This window comes from Mastomys coucha, unplaced genomic scaffold, assembly GCF_008632895.1.
Source record: "Mastomys coucha isolate ucsf_1 unplaced genomic scaffold, UCSF_Mcou_1 pScaffold15, whole genome shotgun sequence".
NCBI lineage: Eukaryota > Metazoa > Chordata > Mammalia > Rodentia > Muridae > Mastomys > Mastomys coucha.
The window spans coordinates 151,312,942-151,326,249 of record NW_022196897.1 but is presented as its reverse complement, the minus strand read 5'-3'; the positions used below and the strand labels follow the sequence as shown (position 1 = coordinate 151,326,249).

The 13,308-nt window shown below is 51.9% G+C and overlaps 1 protein-coding gene across 7 annotated transcripts in view; it reads left to right on the top strand.

The window, feature by feature from the left end:
* Positions 1-13,308, top strand: part of Elmo2 (engulfment and cell motility 2) — a 36,971-nt gene that overhangs the window by 22,129 nt on the left and 1,534 nt on the right. For 5 of the 7 annotated variants that reach the window (XM_031372745.1, XM_031372746.1, XM_031372749.1 and 2 more), the window contains 12 exons: positions 198-233; positions 2,006-2,056; positions 5,226-5,348; positions 5,632-5,766; positions 6,344-6,448; positions 6,529-6,637; positions 6,986-7,122; positions 9,208-9,371; positions 9,480-9,592; positions 9,703-9,810; positions 10,444-10,526; positions 12,066-12,143. In XM_031372745.1, coding sequence (XP_031228605.1) covers positions 198-233; positions 2,006-2,056; positions 5,226-5,348; positions 5,632-5,766; positions 6,344-6,448; positions 6,529-6,637; positions 6,986-7,122; positions 9,208-9,371; positions 9,480-9,592; positions 9,703-9,810; positions 10,444-10,526; positions 12,066-12,143 — 1,242 coding nt within the window. The remainder of the gene's footprint in view (positions 1-197; positions 234-2,005; positions 2,057-5,225; positions 5,349-5,631; positions 5,767-6,343; positions 6,449-6,528; positions 6,638-6,985; positions 7,123-9,207; positions 9,372-9,479; positions 9,593-9,702; positions 9,811-10,443; positions 10,527-12,065; positions 12,144-13,308) is intronic. The other 2 variants (XM_031372750.1, XM_031372752.1) reach the window with 1 other exon arrangement.

The window sequence follows — 13,308 nt, the reverse complement described above, 5'->3', positions numbered from 1 at the left end:
TGTGGCTCTGTGAGCATCTCCTTCTGTCTGGATGGTGTGGCTCTGTGAGCATCTCCTTCTGTCTGGATAGTGTGGTTCTGTGAGCATCTCCTTTGGATGGGTGGCTCTGTGAGCATCTCTTTCCTGTCCCTGTTTCATTGTAAGCCAGAAGCTCATCCTGTCTGCTTCTCTCTGTGCTTTTTGCTTTCTGCTGGCAGGACAAGCACCTTAACCCTCTAGAGCTGCCCGTCACTGTAAGTAGCACTGCTGTTGTAGAGAGCCTGGCTCTTCCTGGTGGGGAGGTCAAAGCTGGGCAGGAAGCATATGGGCTGGACTGGCTGCCCAGGGAACCAGGGCCTGGAAAGATAGCATATGTCGGTCGTATTGGAATGCCAGAAAGCCACTGTAGGTGAGAGTCATGGAATGGGAGAGTGGCCAGGCTCTCCTTCATGATGCCTTTGAGGGAATCTGGGATGAGCTTGGAGCCTGATGCGAAGGCAGCCTGACTTTCTTCGATATGATCCCAATAACGAGGAGCGTCCTGGCTGCCAAAGCTAGAGTGAGGGTTTTCAGCCTTTTCTGGATTGCTCCTAAATAGATAATTGAGTAGGGTTATACAGTTTACAAAAGAGGGTAAGAGATAGCCTGGCTCTTGCTAAGGACCCAGGTTCAGTTCTCAGCACCCACATGGAGGGTCGCAATTGTCTCTAACTCTAGTTCCAGGGAATCTTACACCCTCTTCTGGCTATCTCAGGTAACACACACACACACACAGAGTCAAAACACTCATTCACATGAATTTTCAAGATCACAAAGAATTTGGGTGTTTATTCTTAGTTAGGGGAACATTAGAGCGGCCACCTTGTGAGGACGTGAAGGACTGTGTTGCCCCCACCCCAGCACCAAGAAGCAGCTTTATCACGGGGCTCCATATCTTAGCTCCTGCTGGCAGGGCAGGTGCTGATTGAGAATCGTCCACCCAGGGTTTAGTCTCATCCTGTGTCTTGGAAGCTTCCAGACACCATCTTCCTCCTCTAGCCAAGATATGCCCAGGGGTTCACAATAAACCCAGGTGCTCTTGGCCAGACATTTGTAACATGGAAAGAGGTTTAGAAATACAGGAGATATCACTGGACAGCAGCCCTTCCCCCCTTCCCCCCGCCCACTGACTTACTACCATCAATAAAGGTGACTGAAGGCAGCGTCTTAGGAGTCGCTGTAACTAACATCACTAAGACAGGTTGCTGACATTAGACGGAATGGAGTGAAAAATTGAGAAAAGTTGTCAGAAAATTAGAAGCATCTTGATACGAGGACATTTTGTTTGGGTGAAATTTAACAGCCCCCGCAGAGCAACTATCACTGCAGAGCGACCCCCAGCAGGCTTGGAAAGGCTTGAATGGTAATCACTGCAGTCCTTCTTGTGTCTTTTTAAAAGATGGTCAAGATGGTGCTTATGGGACCCTTAAGTCTCTGTGGAGGACTAGAGTACTTCATTTCCTGGATCCTTAATAATTAAAATGTTACTGTCGAAGTTTGAGCCAAATATGATGGACAGGTGAATTTCCTGTGAAATATTACCCAAAGGCCCACAACCCGTGACTCTCCAGTGAGGCCGAGCGACCGGGCACCCACACAGGGCTGGCCCACGCCCTCTGTCTCACAGCCCAGTCTGCTGCCCAGGCTTCTTCAGCTGTGGCCGTCTGCCTGGAGTGGTGCATGTCCTGCCATGTGCTCTGCGTGCAGTGTCCGTCACCAGCATGCTTGTAACACGTGTGTCTTGTCCTCAAGCATTCCAAGTGACATGAAGACTTGAAGCTTCTTGTGCCTGATGGAAGGGACACTGAGCTCATTTGCATTCGTGAAAAAAGCAGGGAAAGTTTTAGAGTAAGGCACATTTGATGGTCAGTGGACTTCTTCACTTTTCATTGGAAAGGAGAACATCCCAGCTGTGAGGACCCCATCCCCTGACGGCAGTCACACATGCCCCATCTGCCTCGCCTCACGTGTTGGTTTCCCTCCCTAGGACATGGCCAACGCCTTTGCACAGAAGCACCTGCGGTCCATAATCCTGAACGTGAGTTCCCAGGGATTGCCTTTTGTTCGTGTTTGTTCCTCCCCATCCTCAGGAGGGCTGTGACTGTCCCCATTGAGGGTCGGCTGGGGATGGGGTGGGGGAGCTTACTAACAGGTGCTGGTCACTTCTGAAACCTGAGCTTTTTCTTGGACTCCTCTAAGCCAAGCTGCATCTGGGTAGCCACCTCCATAGTCCCCAAGAGGCTGCAGCCCCTCCAGGGAGAAGGTGAAGGCCACCTCCATTGCTTGTTACAATTCAGAACTGTTAAACCAGCTCCGACTCACAGTGGTCTGAGACCCGGAGAGTGCAGAGGGGAGGGCATGTGCCCCTGAAGCCTTGTGCTCTGCTGGGAAAGGTGGGGCCCAGCACAGCCACGGCTAGGAGAGGGGGAGCAGGACCAGTGAGAGCTGCCTTGCAGGGAGGGGTCAGGAAGCCTGGGAAGGAGCTGCTGGTGTTAGGCACCCAGGCTAGACCTTAGTCTTCCTCCCAGCACAGCTGAGAAGCAGACTGGTGGTAGAGGTACAGTTGGATTCTAGGTCACCGTAGACTGAGTACTTGCTGGGTACTTGCTGGAAGAGGTCTTCATTCCTATTACTGTAGTGATGGTGGGGGTTATGTGAAGGCAGCAAGTGGGGGTAAGGACAGGAACCAAGACCAAGGCTAAAAGGAAAAGAGTTTATTAGTTGTCAAAAACAAAGGAAAACCCAGAGACAGCAGTGAAGGTAATAGACAAAACATCAGAGTCAAGCGTGAACGATTTGATGCTGATGGTGGGCTTTGGTCATTTTCCAACCTGCTTTGATCCTGAGCAATTGACCCTGCATCCCTGGGCTTTGATTTGCTTAGCTGGGTGTGAAGATTGAAGGAGCTAGTATATAGGCAATGCCTGACAGGGTGCATGACAACTGTGGGCAGCAAGGGTGTGGTGTGTGTGTGGAGGGGTGGTGTGGGGGTGTGCGTGTATGTGGGGGAGGGTTGTGTGTGGCGTGTGTATGTGTGTGCACGCATGTGTGTGTGTGGGGGGGTGGGGTGTGTATGTATGTGGGGGAAGGTGTGTGTGTATGTGGGAGAGGGTGTGCGTGTGTGTGCACATGCATGTGGGGGGGTGTATGTGGGGGAGGGTTGCGTGTGTGTATGTGTGCGTGTACGTGTGTGTGTGTGTGTGTGTGTGTGTGTGTGTGTGTGTGTATAGTAACAGCTCTAAAAGAAAGCTCCGAGCAAAGCTGCAGAGTCCAGTGGCTTTGCCTTGTGTGACCTGATCCCCGAGTCACTGCAACCCCTGCTCCCTTTCAGCAGATGTAGAATGGGGAGTGCCCATGCTGTGGGCATTCCAGAACAGCTGCCTAGGTACCCCTCTGCATGTGGGCATGGGGAGGCATTTCTGGGGAAAGTCTGTTTGAGGCTTAGCTTGATGGATCAGAAGAGAGTCCCACCCAGTAGACAGCTGAGCCTAGGGCCTTAACTGATTTGGCAGGTAGCCCCTACGCATGCTGTGTGATGAACCAGAGCGCGGCAGCCATTGCTGGGAGAGCATTTCCCTCCCTCTCACCTGAGAACCAGGAGCAAAACCCAGGAGCTCACGCCTGCTCCCCTTCTTCATAGCCATCTTATGAGTGATGGAGAGCCCTGAGGAGGAAGGACTAGAGATGGACTTTCAGGGCGTGGTAGGCGGTGGAGGGAGGGAGATGTGCTGGAGAGGAGGAGAGGGCATGCGGACATCGGCAGGAGCTGGAGGGCAGGAGCCATCCCACTTCTGTTCTGAGGGCAGCTGGGTAGGTCAGGCTCTGCACGTGCTCTGCTTGTGAAAGTTCTGTCCAGAGAGGACGCTCCCTGGAAAGACCAGGGGCCTGAATGGGTCCCATTTCATTGGGATTCATCCCTGCGTGTGGCTTTGGCAACTGTACTGGGCAGCCGAGATGAACTGAAAGCCCAAGGTCCAAGCTGAGAGTGAGGTGTAGGGTAGGCCCAGCTGGGGAAGTACAACTCAAGCCTGGCACGGGTTTGGTGATGGTCCATCGGCAGTGTTAGAGGAATAGGGAAATGAAGCTTGATGGATGGAAAATGTAACCCATGATACAAAACCATTTCAGTATGCAACAGATTCATTCATGAAGCATCAGGGACAGCCTTCTCATTTCACACTGAGGCTCCCAGGACTGGTGTGTTGTAGACACCACATACTGTAATTTGGACCTGATTAGTATTCACCAGTCATGTGAGCCTAGGATCATCAATTTGTATGGCATAGGTTCCAAAAGGCTGGTCTAGGGATGGGTGGGTAGACTTCAGGGAGCTCTACAGAGAAGACCTGCGCTGCTGTAGCACTCCATGCTGTGCCGCTGGCCATAGACATGGAGGTCTGTCAAGCACTGAGAGGGAGGATGCTGTGACTCAAGGCCACGGTCACAAATGTCCACAAGTGACTAGTGGCTGCTACACCATATAGGGAGGTTCTAAAGTCAGGGCTACTGAGAAAGACCTGAAGGACACGGTACAGACATGGCAGAAGCTGCGCAGGAACCCAGAGTGACAGGATCCACATTGGAAGTCCAGGGAGCCAGGAGGAAGAGCAGGTGTTGTGGGGCTAAGGACGGCTTGGAGACCCACATAAGATACCCACATTGATTAGCCAAGATGGCCAGAGACAGAGACAGTCAGGAGGGGAGGTGAGGGAGGCTGGGAGGGAGGCTGGGAGGATAGAGGGGCTGACGTGAGGTGCCAGGAAAGGAAGGGGTGGGGAGGGCAGTGTGAGGGTGCATAGGAAAGCAATGGCCTTCCTTATAGGTGGCTCCACGTCACTTAAAGTGACCTAGCCTAGAGCCTGTACCAGAGGTCCTTTCCCATGTGCTCACTGCCGCCTTTAGTCCTGTGCGGTGCAAGCCTGGGCAGGTCCTAGCTCTGCTGGCCTGGTGTGCTCCCCTGCCCCCACCTCTGGTATTTGAGGTTGAGCCATCATTCTCTGTTCCACTTCCCCTGCCCACGAGTGGAGAGGAAGGCCTGTATGAACCGACTCTGGCTGAGTCTAGCCCCCTCCAGAGCTGCAGGCGCCATGACTGGAAGGAAACGATTCTTGTCCAGTGCGCTTATACTTGCACATATACACACGCCATGGACGTGGCTCTTTAGGAAAGACAGTGCACTGAGCCTGCTCCTGCCTTTCTCTCTCTAGCATGTGATCAGAGGGAATCGTCCAATCAAAACAGAGATGGCCCATCAGCTGTATGTCCTTCAAGTCTTGACCTTTAACCTTCTGGAAGAAAGAATGATGACCAAGATGGATCCCAATGACCAGGCAGGTGCTAGGGGCCCTTCCTGGTGTAAGCCGTGCTATGTCTTCATAGCGGTGGTCATCCACCCACAATGTGTGCTGGGAATGTTGTGTGAAGTGGTCTCTTAGCCCTGTCAAAACTAGGGTTGGCCACATCTCCTGAGGACTGAGACAAAGTCCTCTTCTGCCCTTCCGTCCTCCCGCTGGTCCCTCCCAGAAGACTGACTTGGGAGCACTTGCCCTGCTGTTTCTCTTCCCTGCTTCTCTTGGGTGCTGACTGACCCGCCTACTGCGTTATCCCTCCCAGGCTCAGAGAGACATTATATTTGAACTGAGGAGGATTGCATTCGATGCAGAGTCTGACCCCAGCAACGTCCCTGGGAGTGGGACTGAAAAGCGCAAGGCCATGTATACCAAGGACTATAAAATGCTGGGCTTCACTGTAAGTACCAAAGTGCCCTCTGTGCCTGGCAGCTCCCCCTTCATAGTGATAGCCTGGAGTAGCAGACAGAAGGTGAGGGCCTTTGGCTTGCCTTGACCGGGGCCACTCAGTGGGCATAAACCAGATCCATCAGTTACAGGCCCAGGAAGCCAGCCTCTGTGGAGGGAGAGGGGACCAGATGCCTGCCATGGGTAAAGCCTTCTCACCTTAATGGTGTGCCTCCCCACCTCGGGTGCTAAGGTTTAGCCTCCACCTTCCATTTCCCTGCCTCTGTCCTACAGTGGAGAGGAAGGGGTGGCACTCACAGCCTGTGTGAATCAACTCACCAACGCAGCTTGCTCTTCACACAGCTGCAGTTGACTATTGTCTGGTTAAACATGGCTCAGCTGGGAGTGAGGCTGGCTTAACTATACTGTGTACCTACTTGGTACTGGGCTACACGATGAAGCAGCCTTAGTCCAGTGCTCCTGGAGCCAGACAAGCAAGGGTGGAGCTGAGAGAAAGGGGAGACAGGATGCCCCCAGGTCATCCACACACAAGGACTCCAGGTTCACACCTGCTCTCCTGCTTTCTCCAGAATCATATCAACCCAGCCTTGGACTTCACCCAGACTCCTCCTGGAATGCTGGCCCTGGACAACATGCTGTACCTGGCCAAAGTCCACCAGGACACCTACATCCGGGTAAGGCCAGGGCAGCCCCTCACTCCTGGTGCCCATCCATGCCTGCCTCCCCTCACCCCCCACTTCCTCTCTGCTTGTAGCTCGTGCTGGAGAACAGTGGCCGGGAGGACAAACACGAGTGTCCATTCGGCCGCAGTGCCATTGAGCTCACCAAGATGCTCTGTGAGATCCTGCAGGTTGGAGAGCTCCGTAAGTCTGCACAGCCAGATGTCAGGAGGGACTGGGGGGCCTCAGGCGGGGGACACTTGTCCTTACTCACTCCATGGGCTCACATCACAGTCCACTTACCCTGTCCGTGGTGAGCTAGTCATTCGAGGTGTCCCCAAAGCTCCCCAGTGCCGTGTGTAAGGGCTGACTGAGTTTGTAACCGGGCGGAGAGCTAAGGGCCTGAGAAAAGCCCCCTCTGCTCCCTGACGGCTGGTGCCATGGTCTGTGTTCTTCGTCCTTATGCTTGAGTGCAGAGAAGTCAGAGTTGTCAGGTGGGTGCCTTGGGTGCCCGAGGGCAGAGGCTTCGCGCTTACAGTTTGTCCTCCACAGCAAACGAAGGGCGCAATGACTACCACCCGATGTTCTTCACCCACGACCGAGCCTTTGAGGAGCTCTTTGGGATCTGCATCCAGCTGCTGAACAAGACCTGGAAGGAGATGAGGGCGACAGCCGAGGATTTCAACAAGGTCAGTGCTGCCGGGCCACTCAGGCTGCTGAGAGAAGACCATGAGACAGCCTCTGACAGCTGGCCAGCGCCCGGGGAATCCCTGAGCTGGAAAACCAGCCTGGTCGGCAGTGCTGCTGCGTCACAAGGTGGAAGGACTCGAGAGCCTGAGTCTCAGCTGTTGTGACGACTCCCTTTTGTAACCTTGAACGGGCATCTTTCCCATGATGGCCAAGACCCGTGTTTACCTGGGAAAGCTAGCACCTGCCGATGTCCTCCACAGAGGTCAGGGAAATAGCTGAGCAGAAGGGCTGGACCTGTCATGGCTACAGTGTGGTAGATGAGTCCTGTGAACAGCCAGTGTCAGCAAGGCAGGAAGGGTGGCATGCTGTACACGTCATGGCGCCTCTCAGGCCTCGGTGCTCTGAGTGTCCCGGAGTGGAGCACTGTGCTGACCCTCACAGGCTGACTGTCCCATTGGGGAAGCGTTGGAGGTGAGCTGACATAGTGGCACATGCGTGTGAGGCTGGTGGGCATGAATCCTAGGTCAGCCTGGCCTGCATAGCAAGACCCTGTCTCCAGAAAATAAACAACACAACAAACCTTGGAAAGTATAAAGAAGAGTTGCCTGTAAGACTCTTCCTATCGCTATCTCTGTCTCTCTCTACCTGTGAGAGTGAGTGAGTGTGTAAGAGAGTGAGAGAGTGTGTGAGAGAATGAGTGAGTGTGTGAGAGAGTCAGTGAGTGTGTGTGTGAGTGTGTGAGTGAGTGAATGTGTGAGTCAGTGAGTGAGTGTGAGAGTGAGTGAGTGTGTGAGAGTGAGTGTGAGTGTGAGAGTGAGAGAGTGAGAGAGTCAGTGAGTGTGAGAGCGTGTGTGTGAGAGTGAGTGAGTGTGTGAGAGAGTGAATGAGTGTGTGAGAGTGAGTGAGTGTGTGTGAGAGTGTGTCTGTGTAAGTGAGTGTGAGAGTGAGTGAGTGTGTGTCTGTGTGTGAGAGTGTGAGTGTGTGTCTGTGAGAGAGTGTGTGTGTGTCTGTGCGAGTCTGTATATATGTCTGAGAGTGAATGAGTGTGTGTGTGTGTCTGTGTATGAGTGTGTGTGTCTGTGCGAGTCTGTGTGTATGTGTCTGTGTGTGAGTGAGTATGTGTGTGTAAGTGTGTCTGTATGAGTGTGTCTGTGTGTGTCTGTGTGAGTGAGTGTGTGTCTGTGTGAGTGAGTGTATGAGTGTGTATGTCTGTGTGAGTCTGTGTGTGTCTGAGAGTGAGTGTGTGTGAGTGTGTGTCTAAGTGAGTGTGTGTGTCTGCGAGTCTGTGTGTATGTGTCTGTGTGTGATTGTGTGTATAAGTGTGTCTGTATGAGTGTGTGTCTGTGTGTGAATGAGTGAGTGTGTCTGTGTGAGTCTGTGTGTCTGTGAGAGTGAGTGTGTATGTCTGTGTGAGTCTGTGTGTGTCTGAGAGTGAGTGTGTGTGAGTGTGTGTCTAAGTGAGTGTGTGTGTCTGCGAGTCTGTGTGTATGTGTCTGTGTGTGATTGTGTGTATAAGTGTGTCTGTATGAGTGTGTGTCTGTGTGAGTCTGTGTGTCTGTGAGAGTGAGTGTGTGTGTGTGTGAGTGTTTGAGTGTGTATGTGTGTTTGCACACATGCTCATTAGTCCCTTCTGAGGATGTTCTTCCTCAGTTGGGCCATGCACACACATGTACACTGGGAAGGCAGGCATCCTGCTTTCTTCTCACAGTTGTTTAGGTAAGCTGTCACATTGTAGCACCCTTCATGCTGGGCGCTGTGGCTGCCTTCCATGCTGCAGCTCCTGTTCTTCATGGCGTGATGTAGAGACAAGGGTGATGGAGACCTGAGCACAGCTCATCTTGCTGAAAGAGTCTGTGAAGGAGTAAGCATCTAAGAGTTGAGATCAGAACCCATTCCCTGACGTGTGTGAAAGGAACCTCCTGTCAGCATCTGACATGTGACCTGAGTCCCCACCTGAGGTGTCCAGTAGGAAGTCAAGACTCTGTGTTACCCACTCTGCTTGAGACACTGGGTGAGGGAAAGCCTTCGTGTCTAGTTGGCCTGTCCATTGTCAAGAGTGGCCTGTGACTTCCTTCTTTGCCCAGGTTATGCAAGTTGTCCGAGAGCAGATCACCCGGGCTCTGCCCTCTAAACCCAACTCTTTGGATCAGTTCAAGAGTAAACTTCGTAGCCTGAGCTACTCAGAAATTCTGCGGTTACGCCAGTCTGAGAGGATGAGCCAGGACGACTTCCAGTCCCCGCCAATTGTGTAAGTGTCAGCTGAGAGGGCCCGTGAGGGAGGCAGCCTCCTACCAGTTCCACCTCCAAGAGCACTGCTCTCCAAATCTTATACTGACTTGGGTGAATGTGCCCACAGGGAGCTTCGAGAGAAGATCCAGCCTGAGATCCTGGAACTCATCAAGCAACAGCGCCTGAACCGGCTGTGTGAGGGCAGCAGCTTCCGAAAAATCGGGAACCGTCGGCGGCAAGGTAAGGGGGCAGCCGGAGCATCAGGAGTCTGCCTGGGATGCTTGCCTGGGTACCTGGTTCTGGATGGCGCCCCTTTGCCCAGCACTGCCCATGCCATCCTTGTTTTCCAGAGAGGTTCTGGCACTGCCGCTTGGCACTGAACCACAAGGTTTTGCATTATGGTGACTTGGATGACAACCCTCAAGGGGAGGTGACATTCGAATCCCTGCAGGAGAAAAGTAGGTGCATGTCTCCGTTGGTGTGTCAACAAGTGTCCCAATTGCTGGTCCCGGCTCTCAAGCCCAGTGTCTCCTCATCTGCTAAAGATCCTCTCTGGCCCACCTTAGGGTGGCTGGAAGAGTTACTGAATCCCAGTTGTGGCTGTGTGTAGGCCATAAAGGGCAGGGCAAGACTCCATTGAAAGGCCGTGGGTAGAGGCTCTAAAGCTACGCCTGCCTTCATGTCTGGTACAATGAGATCAATGCTGCACTCCATCCCGAGGACTGAGAAGTGCTGAGAAGTGCATACGTTCCCACGGGGCGCCATCTAGCAGATGACAGCTTGGCTGTTAGTTGTGATGCTGCTTGCTTTGGCCTCTTTGTCACCTTCCCTATGGGGAAGAAGTGGACAGGTGCCCAAGGCTCTACTCCCTGAAGAGGTGAACCCAACTAGCACCCATGAGCTTTGATGAAGCCTGGGTTTACAGAGGAGCAGGACAGGCTGACACACGCACACCTCCCTGAGCTGGGAGTGCCCTCTGGCCTGAGCGCTGCCACATCCTGGTACTCTGCCCTGGGCTTCCCTTCCAGCACTGAGCAGTGCTGACAGCTTGCAACATCAGCTTCCAGATGGTAATTCCCATTATATATCAGTTCCTGTTGCAGATATTAAGGCCATTGTCACTGGGAAAGACTGTCCTCACATGAAAGAGAAGAGTGCCCTGAAACAGAACAAGGTGAGAGGCGCGCGGGTGGGGCTGAGCTGCAGCCCCTGCCCACGACAGCTGCAGACATGGTTCTGGATGCACGCAGGCTCTCTGCACACCTTAAATTATACAGGCAGTATTAAGAGCATTGAACACTATAAGAATAAATAGATCCCAGTGCACGTCTCACAAGCTTCAGCAACCCTGGCAAATTCTGCCGCCTGCTCCTCCCTACAACGCTGGGAGACCCCGAATGGCACACCATTTCTTTCATGATTATCTCCTGCACATCTCTGAAGGATACAGCCATGGAGTCACATTAGCACACCTAGCAGAAGATAAAAGACCATTATTTAATATAAAATACTCCATTCACTTTGAAATGTTCACCTGCTGTCTTATAAATGTTACATGTACACACATGCACACATTGTTCTTGGGTTTGAATCCTTTCCAGCGGCTTTGCTTGCTGCAGTGTGCACGTCTCTGAGTCCTTCATTCATGTCCTTCCCTTCCATCTTTTTCCTGTGTTCACTTTATTAGTGTAATGAACCATGTTGCTTATGTGGTCATTTCCCAGAGTCTCAATTTTGCTGACTGGGTCTCCGTGCTTTTCTTCTGTCCCAGATCTGCAAATTGGCACAGGGACCTAGAGGTTTGACTTAGTTCAGGTTTTACTTTGCCCTGGCTTGGCCATGTCCTACATGGCACTGGGCCCTATAGAGGCCCTAATGGCCGGGTGGTGCTCTGCCGTATCAGCAGAGTCTAGCTGCTCAGCGCCAAGCCTTGTATACTAGAGTATTCCGTTTACTGATGAGCTGAGCCACTTCTCCATAAAGAAACCTGCCTTTTATCTACTGCTGGCTTCCTGTGATTCAGTTGGTAGAACACAAAGGCCCAGGCTTGACTCCCCCGCAGGCTCCTCCTTCTAAAGCAGTGAGCTGGTTCCTAGTATCACCTAATCATGACCAAGTTTTATGTCTCTATTGTATGTTTTTTAGTGTTCTGTGAGCGCATGAGTTTAAGCTGGTCATTTGAGGCCATGAGTGCCTGGGTGTAAGCTGGTCATGTGTATAAGCCGGTCATGTATGACTCTGCATTGCAGTTATTGTTTTGATGCTCAGACTGTCTCAGCTCATCAGTAGTTTGTTTTTGCTGGAGGTTTTTTGTGCTGAGTACAGCCACACAGAAAAAGGAGACCAGTCATCTTGGGATCTAAGATAAAAACAGGGTGGCATATGCTCCTGACCTTTGATGTTCTGAGTGTTGAAAAAACTTTGCTGCAGTAATTTTTGTTTGTTGCTTTCTGGGGGAGGGTGGGTCTCCCTAGGTAGCCCAGACTCACCTCAAATCCACAGCCTCTCAATTGCTGGGATCTAGGCAGGCATCACCATCAAGTTCCAAATTTAAAACCCTACCACCAGATCTTAGGGTGGCTGTGGCAGGGAGTGAGTGGCTAAGGTCAGTTAACACTGGTCTCAGGTCCAGCCACATCTGGGTGCATGACTAGGGACCTTGGTGACATCATAACCAGTCACTGCTCCAAGTCATCCAAGTCTTTGTCTGTAGGAGGTGTTGGAATTGGCCTTCTCCATCTTGTATGATCCCGATGAGACACTCAATTTCATCGCTCCTAATAAGTATGAGGTAAGTATTGTGCCACACTGCCTTCAGCGCCAGTGCCCTCACTGTGGCTCTTCGTTTGGAGAGAAGGTGTGGCCTGCATAGCAGTGTCCCTAGAAGCCAGGTGGCCAAAATGGATCACTAAGTCTGTGGGCCTTCTACCACTGGGCTGGACTGTCTACTTTACTCTGTGTGTGTGTGTGTGTGTGTGTGTGTGTGTGTGTGAAGGAGAGGAGGAGGGAGAGGGAGAGGGAAGGTCCAGGCTGGCCTGGAACTCACAGAGGTTTGTCTTCCTTTGCCTCCAGAGGGCTGGGATTAAAAGTTTGCGCTCCACACCCAGCCTTTTACTCTGCACCTTGGGAGTAGCCAGCCTGCGTGGGGACGGTTTTCCTCTGTAATCCTGCAGTCACTTTCCCAGCTGAGTTGAATCCCAGTTACATGGAGCCAACCTAGTCAGGCTGTGGGGCTCATAGGTGGATCTGCTCCTCCTAACAAGGGCCTCCCAGCTCCTGTAGCCCAGGATGGTGTTAGTGCCCACTCAGTCAACTCATTGCTGAGCACTTGGGGTCAAGAGGAGCGGGCCAGCAGGGCTCTGTTGGGATGACAGTGCAGTGAACTAGGCACAGACAAAGGACATGGCTGCAGGGCATGTTCTACCTTTGCATTCTGGGAGCCTCTGGCTTCAGTTTTATTTTTCTGAGACAAGGTCTAATGTAACTTGGAGCTAATTGCAAACTTACTGTAGCTCAGGCTAGCCTACCTTTGTCTCCTAAGTGCTTGGATGTTATAAGCATGTTTCATCATGTAGGTATGTCAGTTTCTCTTGTACTTCCCTTAAAACATGTTTTAATGTTAATGGAGTTTTCTTCTTTAACTGAATTGCAACCCTGAGTCCCTGTGTGCTTCCTGCTCGTTTCATTGTGTGTGTTCATTGAGTGTGTGTTCATTGAATGTGTATATTCATTGTGTGTGTTCATTGAGTGTGTTTGTTTATTGACTCAGTGTGTGTATTCATTGAGTATGTGTGTTCATTGAGTATGTGTGTTCATTGAGTGTGTGTGTTCATTGAGTGTGTTTTCTGCTCCAGTCCTGGTTTCTGTTCTCTTGTTCTCCTTGACTGCATTGTAGACCACATTTCCTGTTATTTTTTTTAAATCCCCACATGAATCCCCATAAACTATCAATTGAT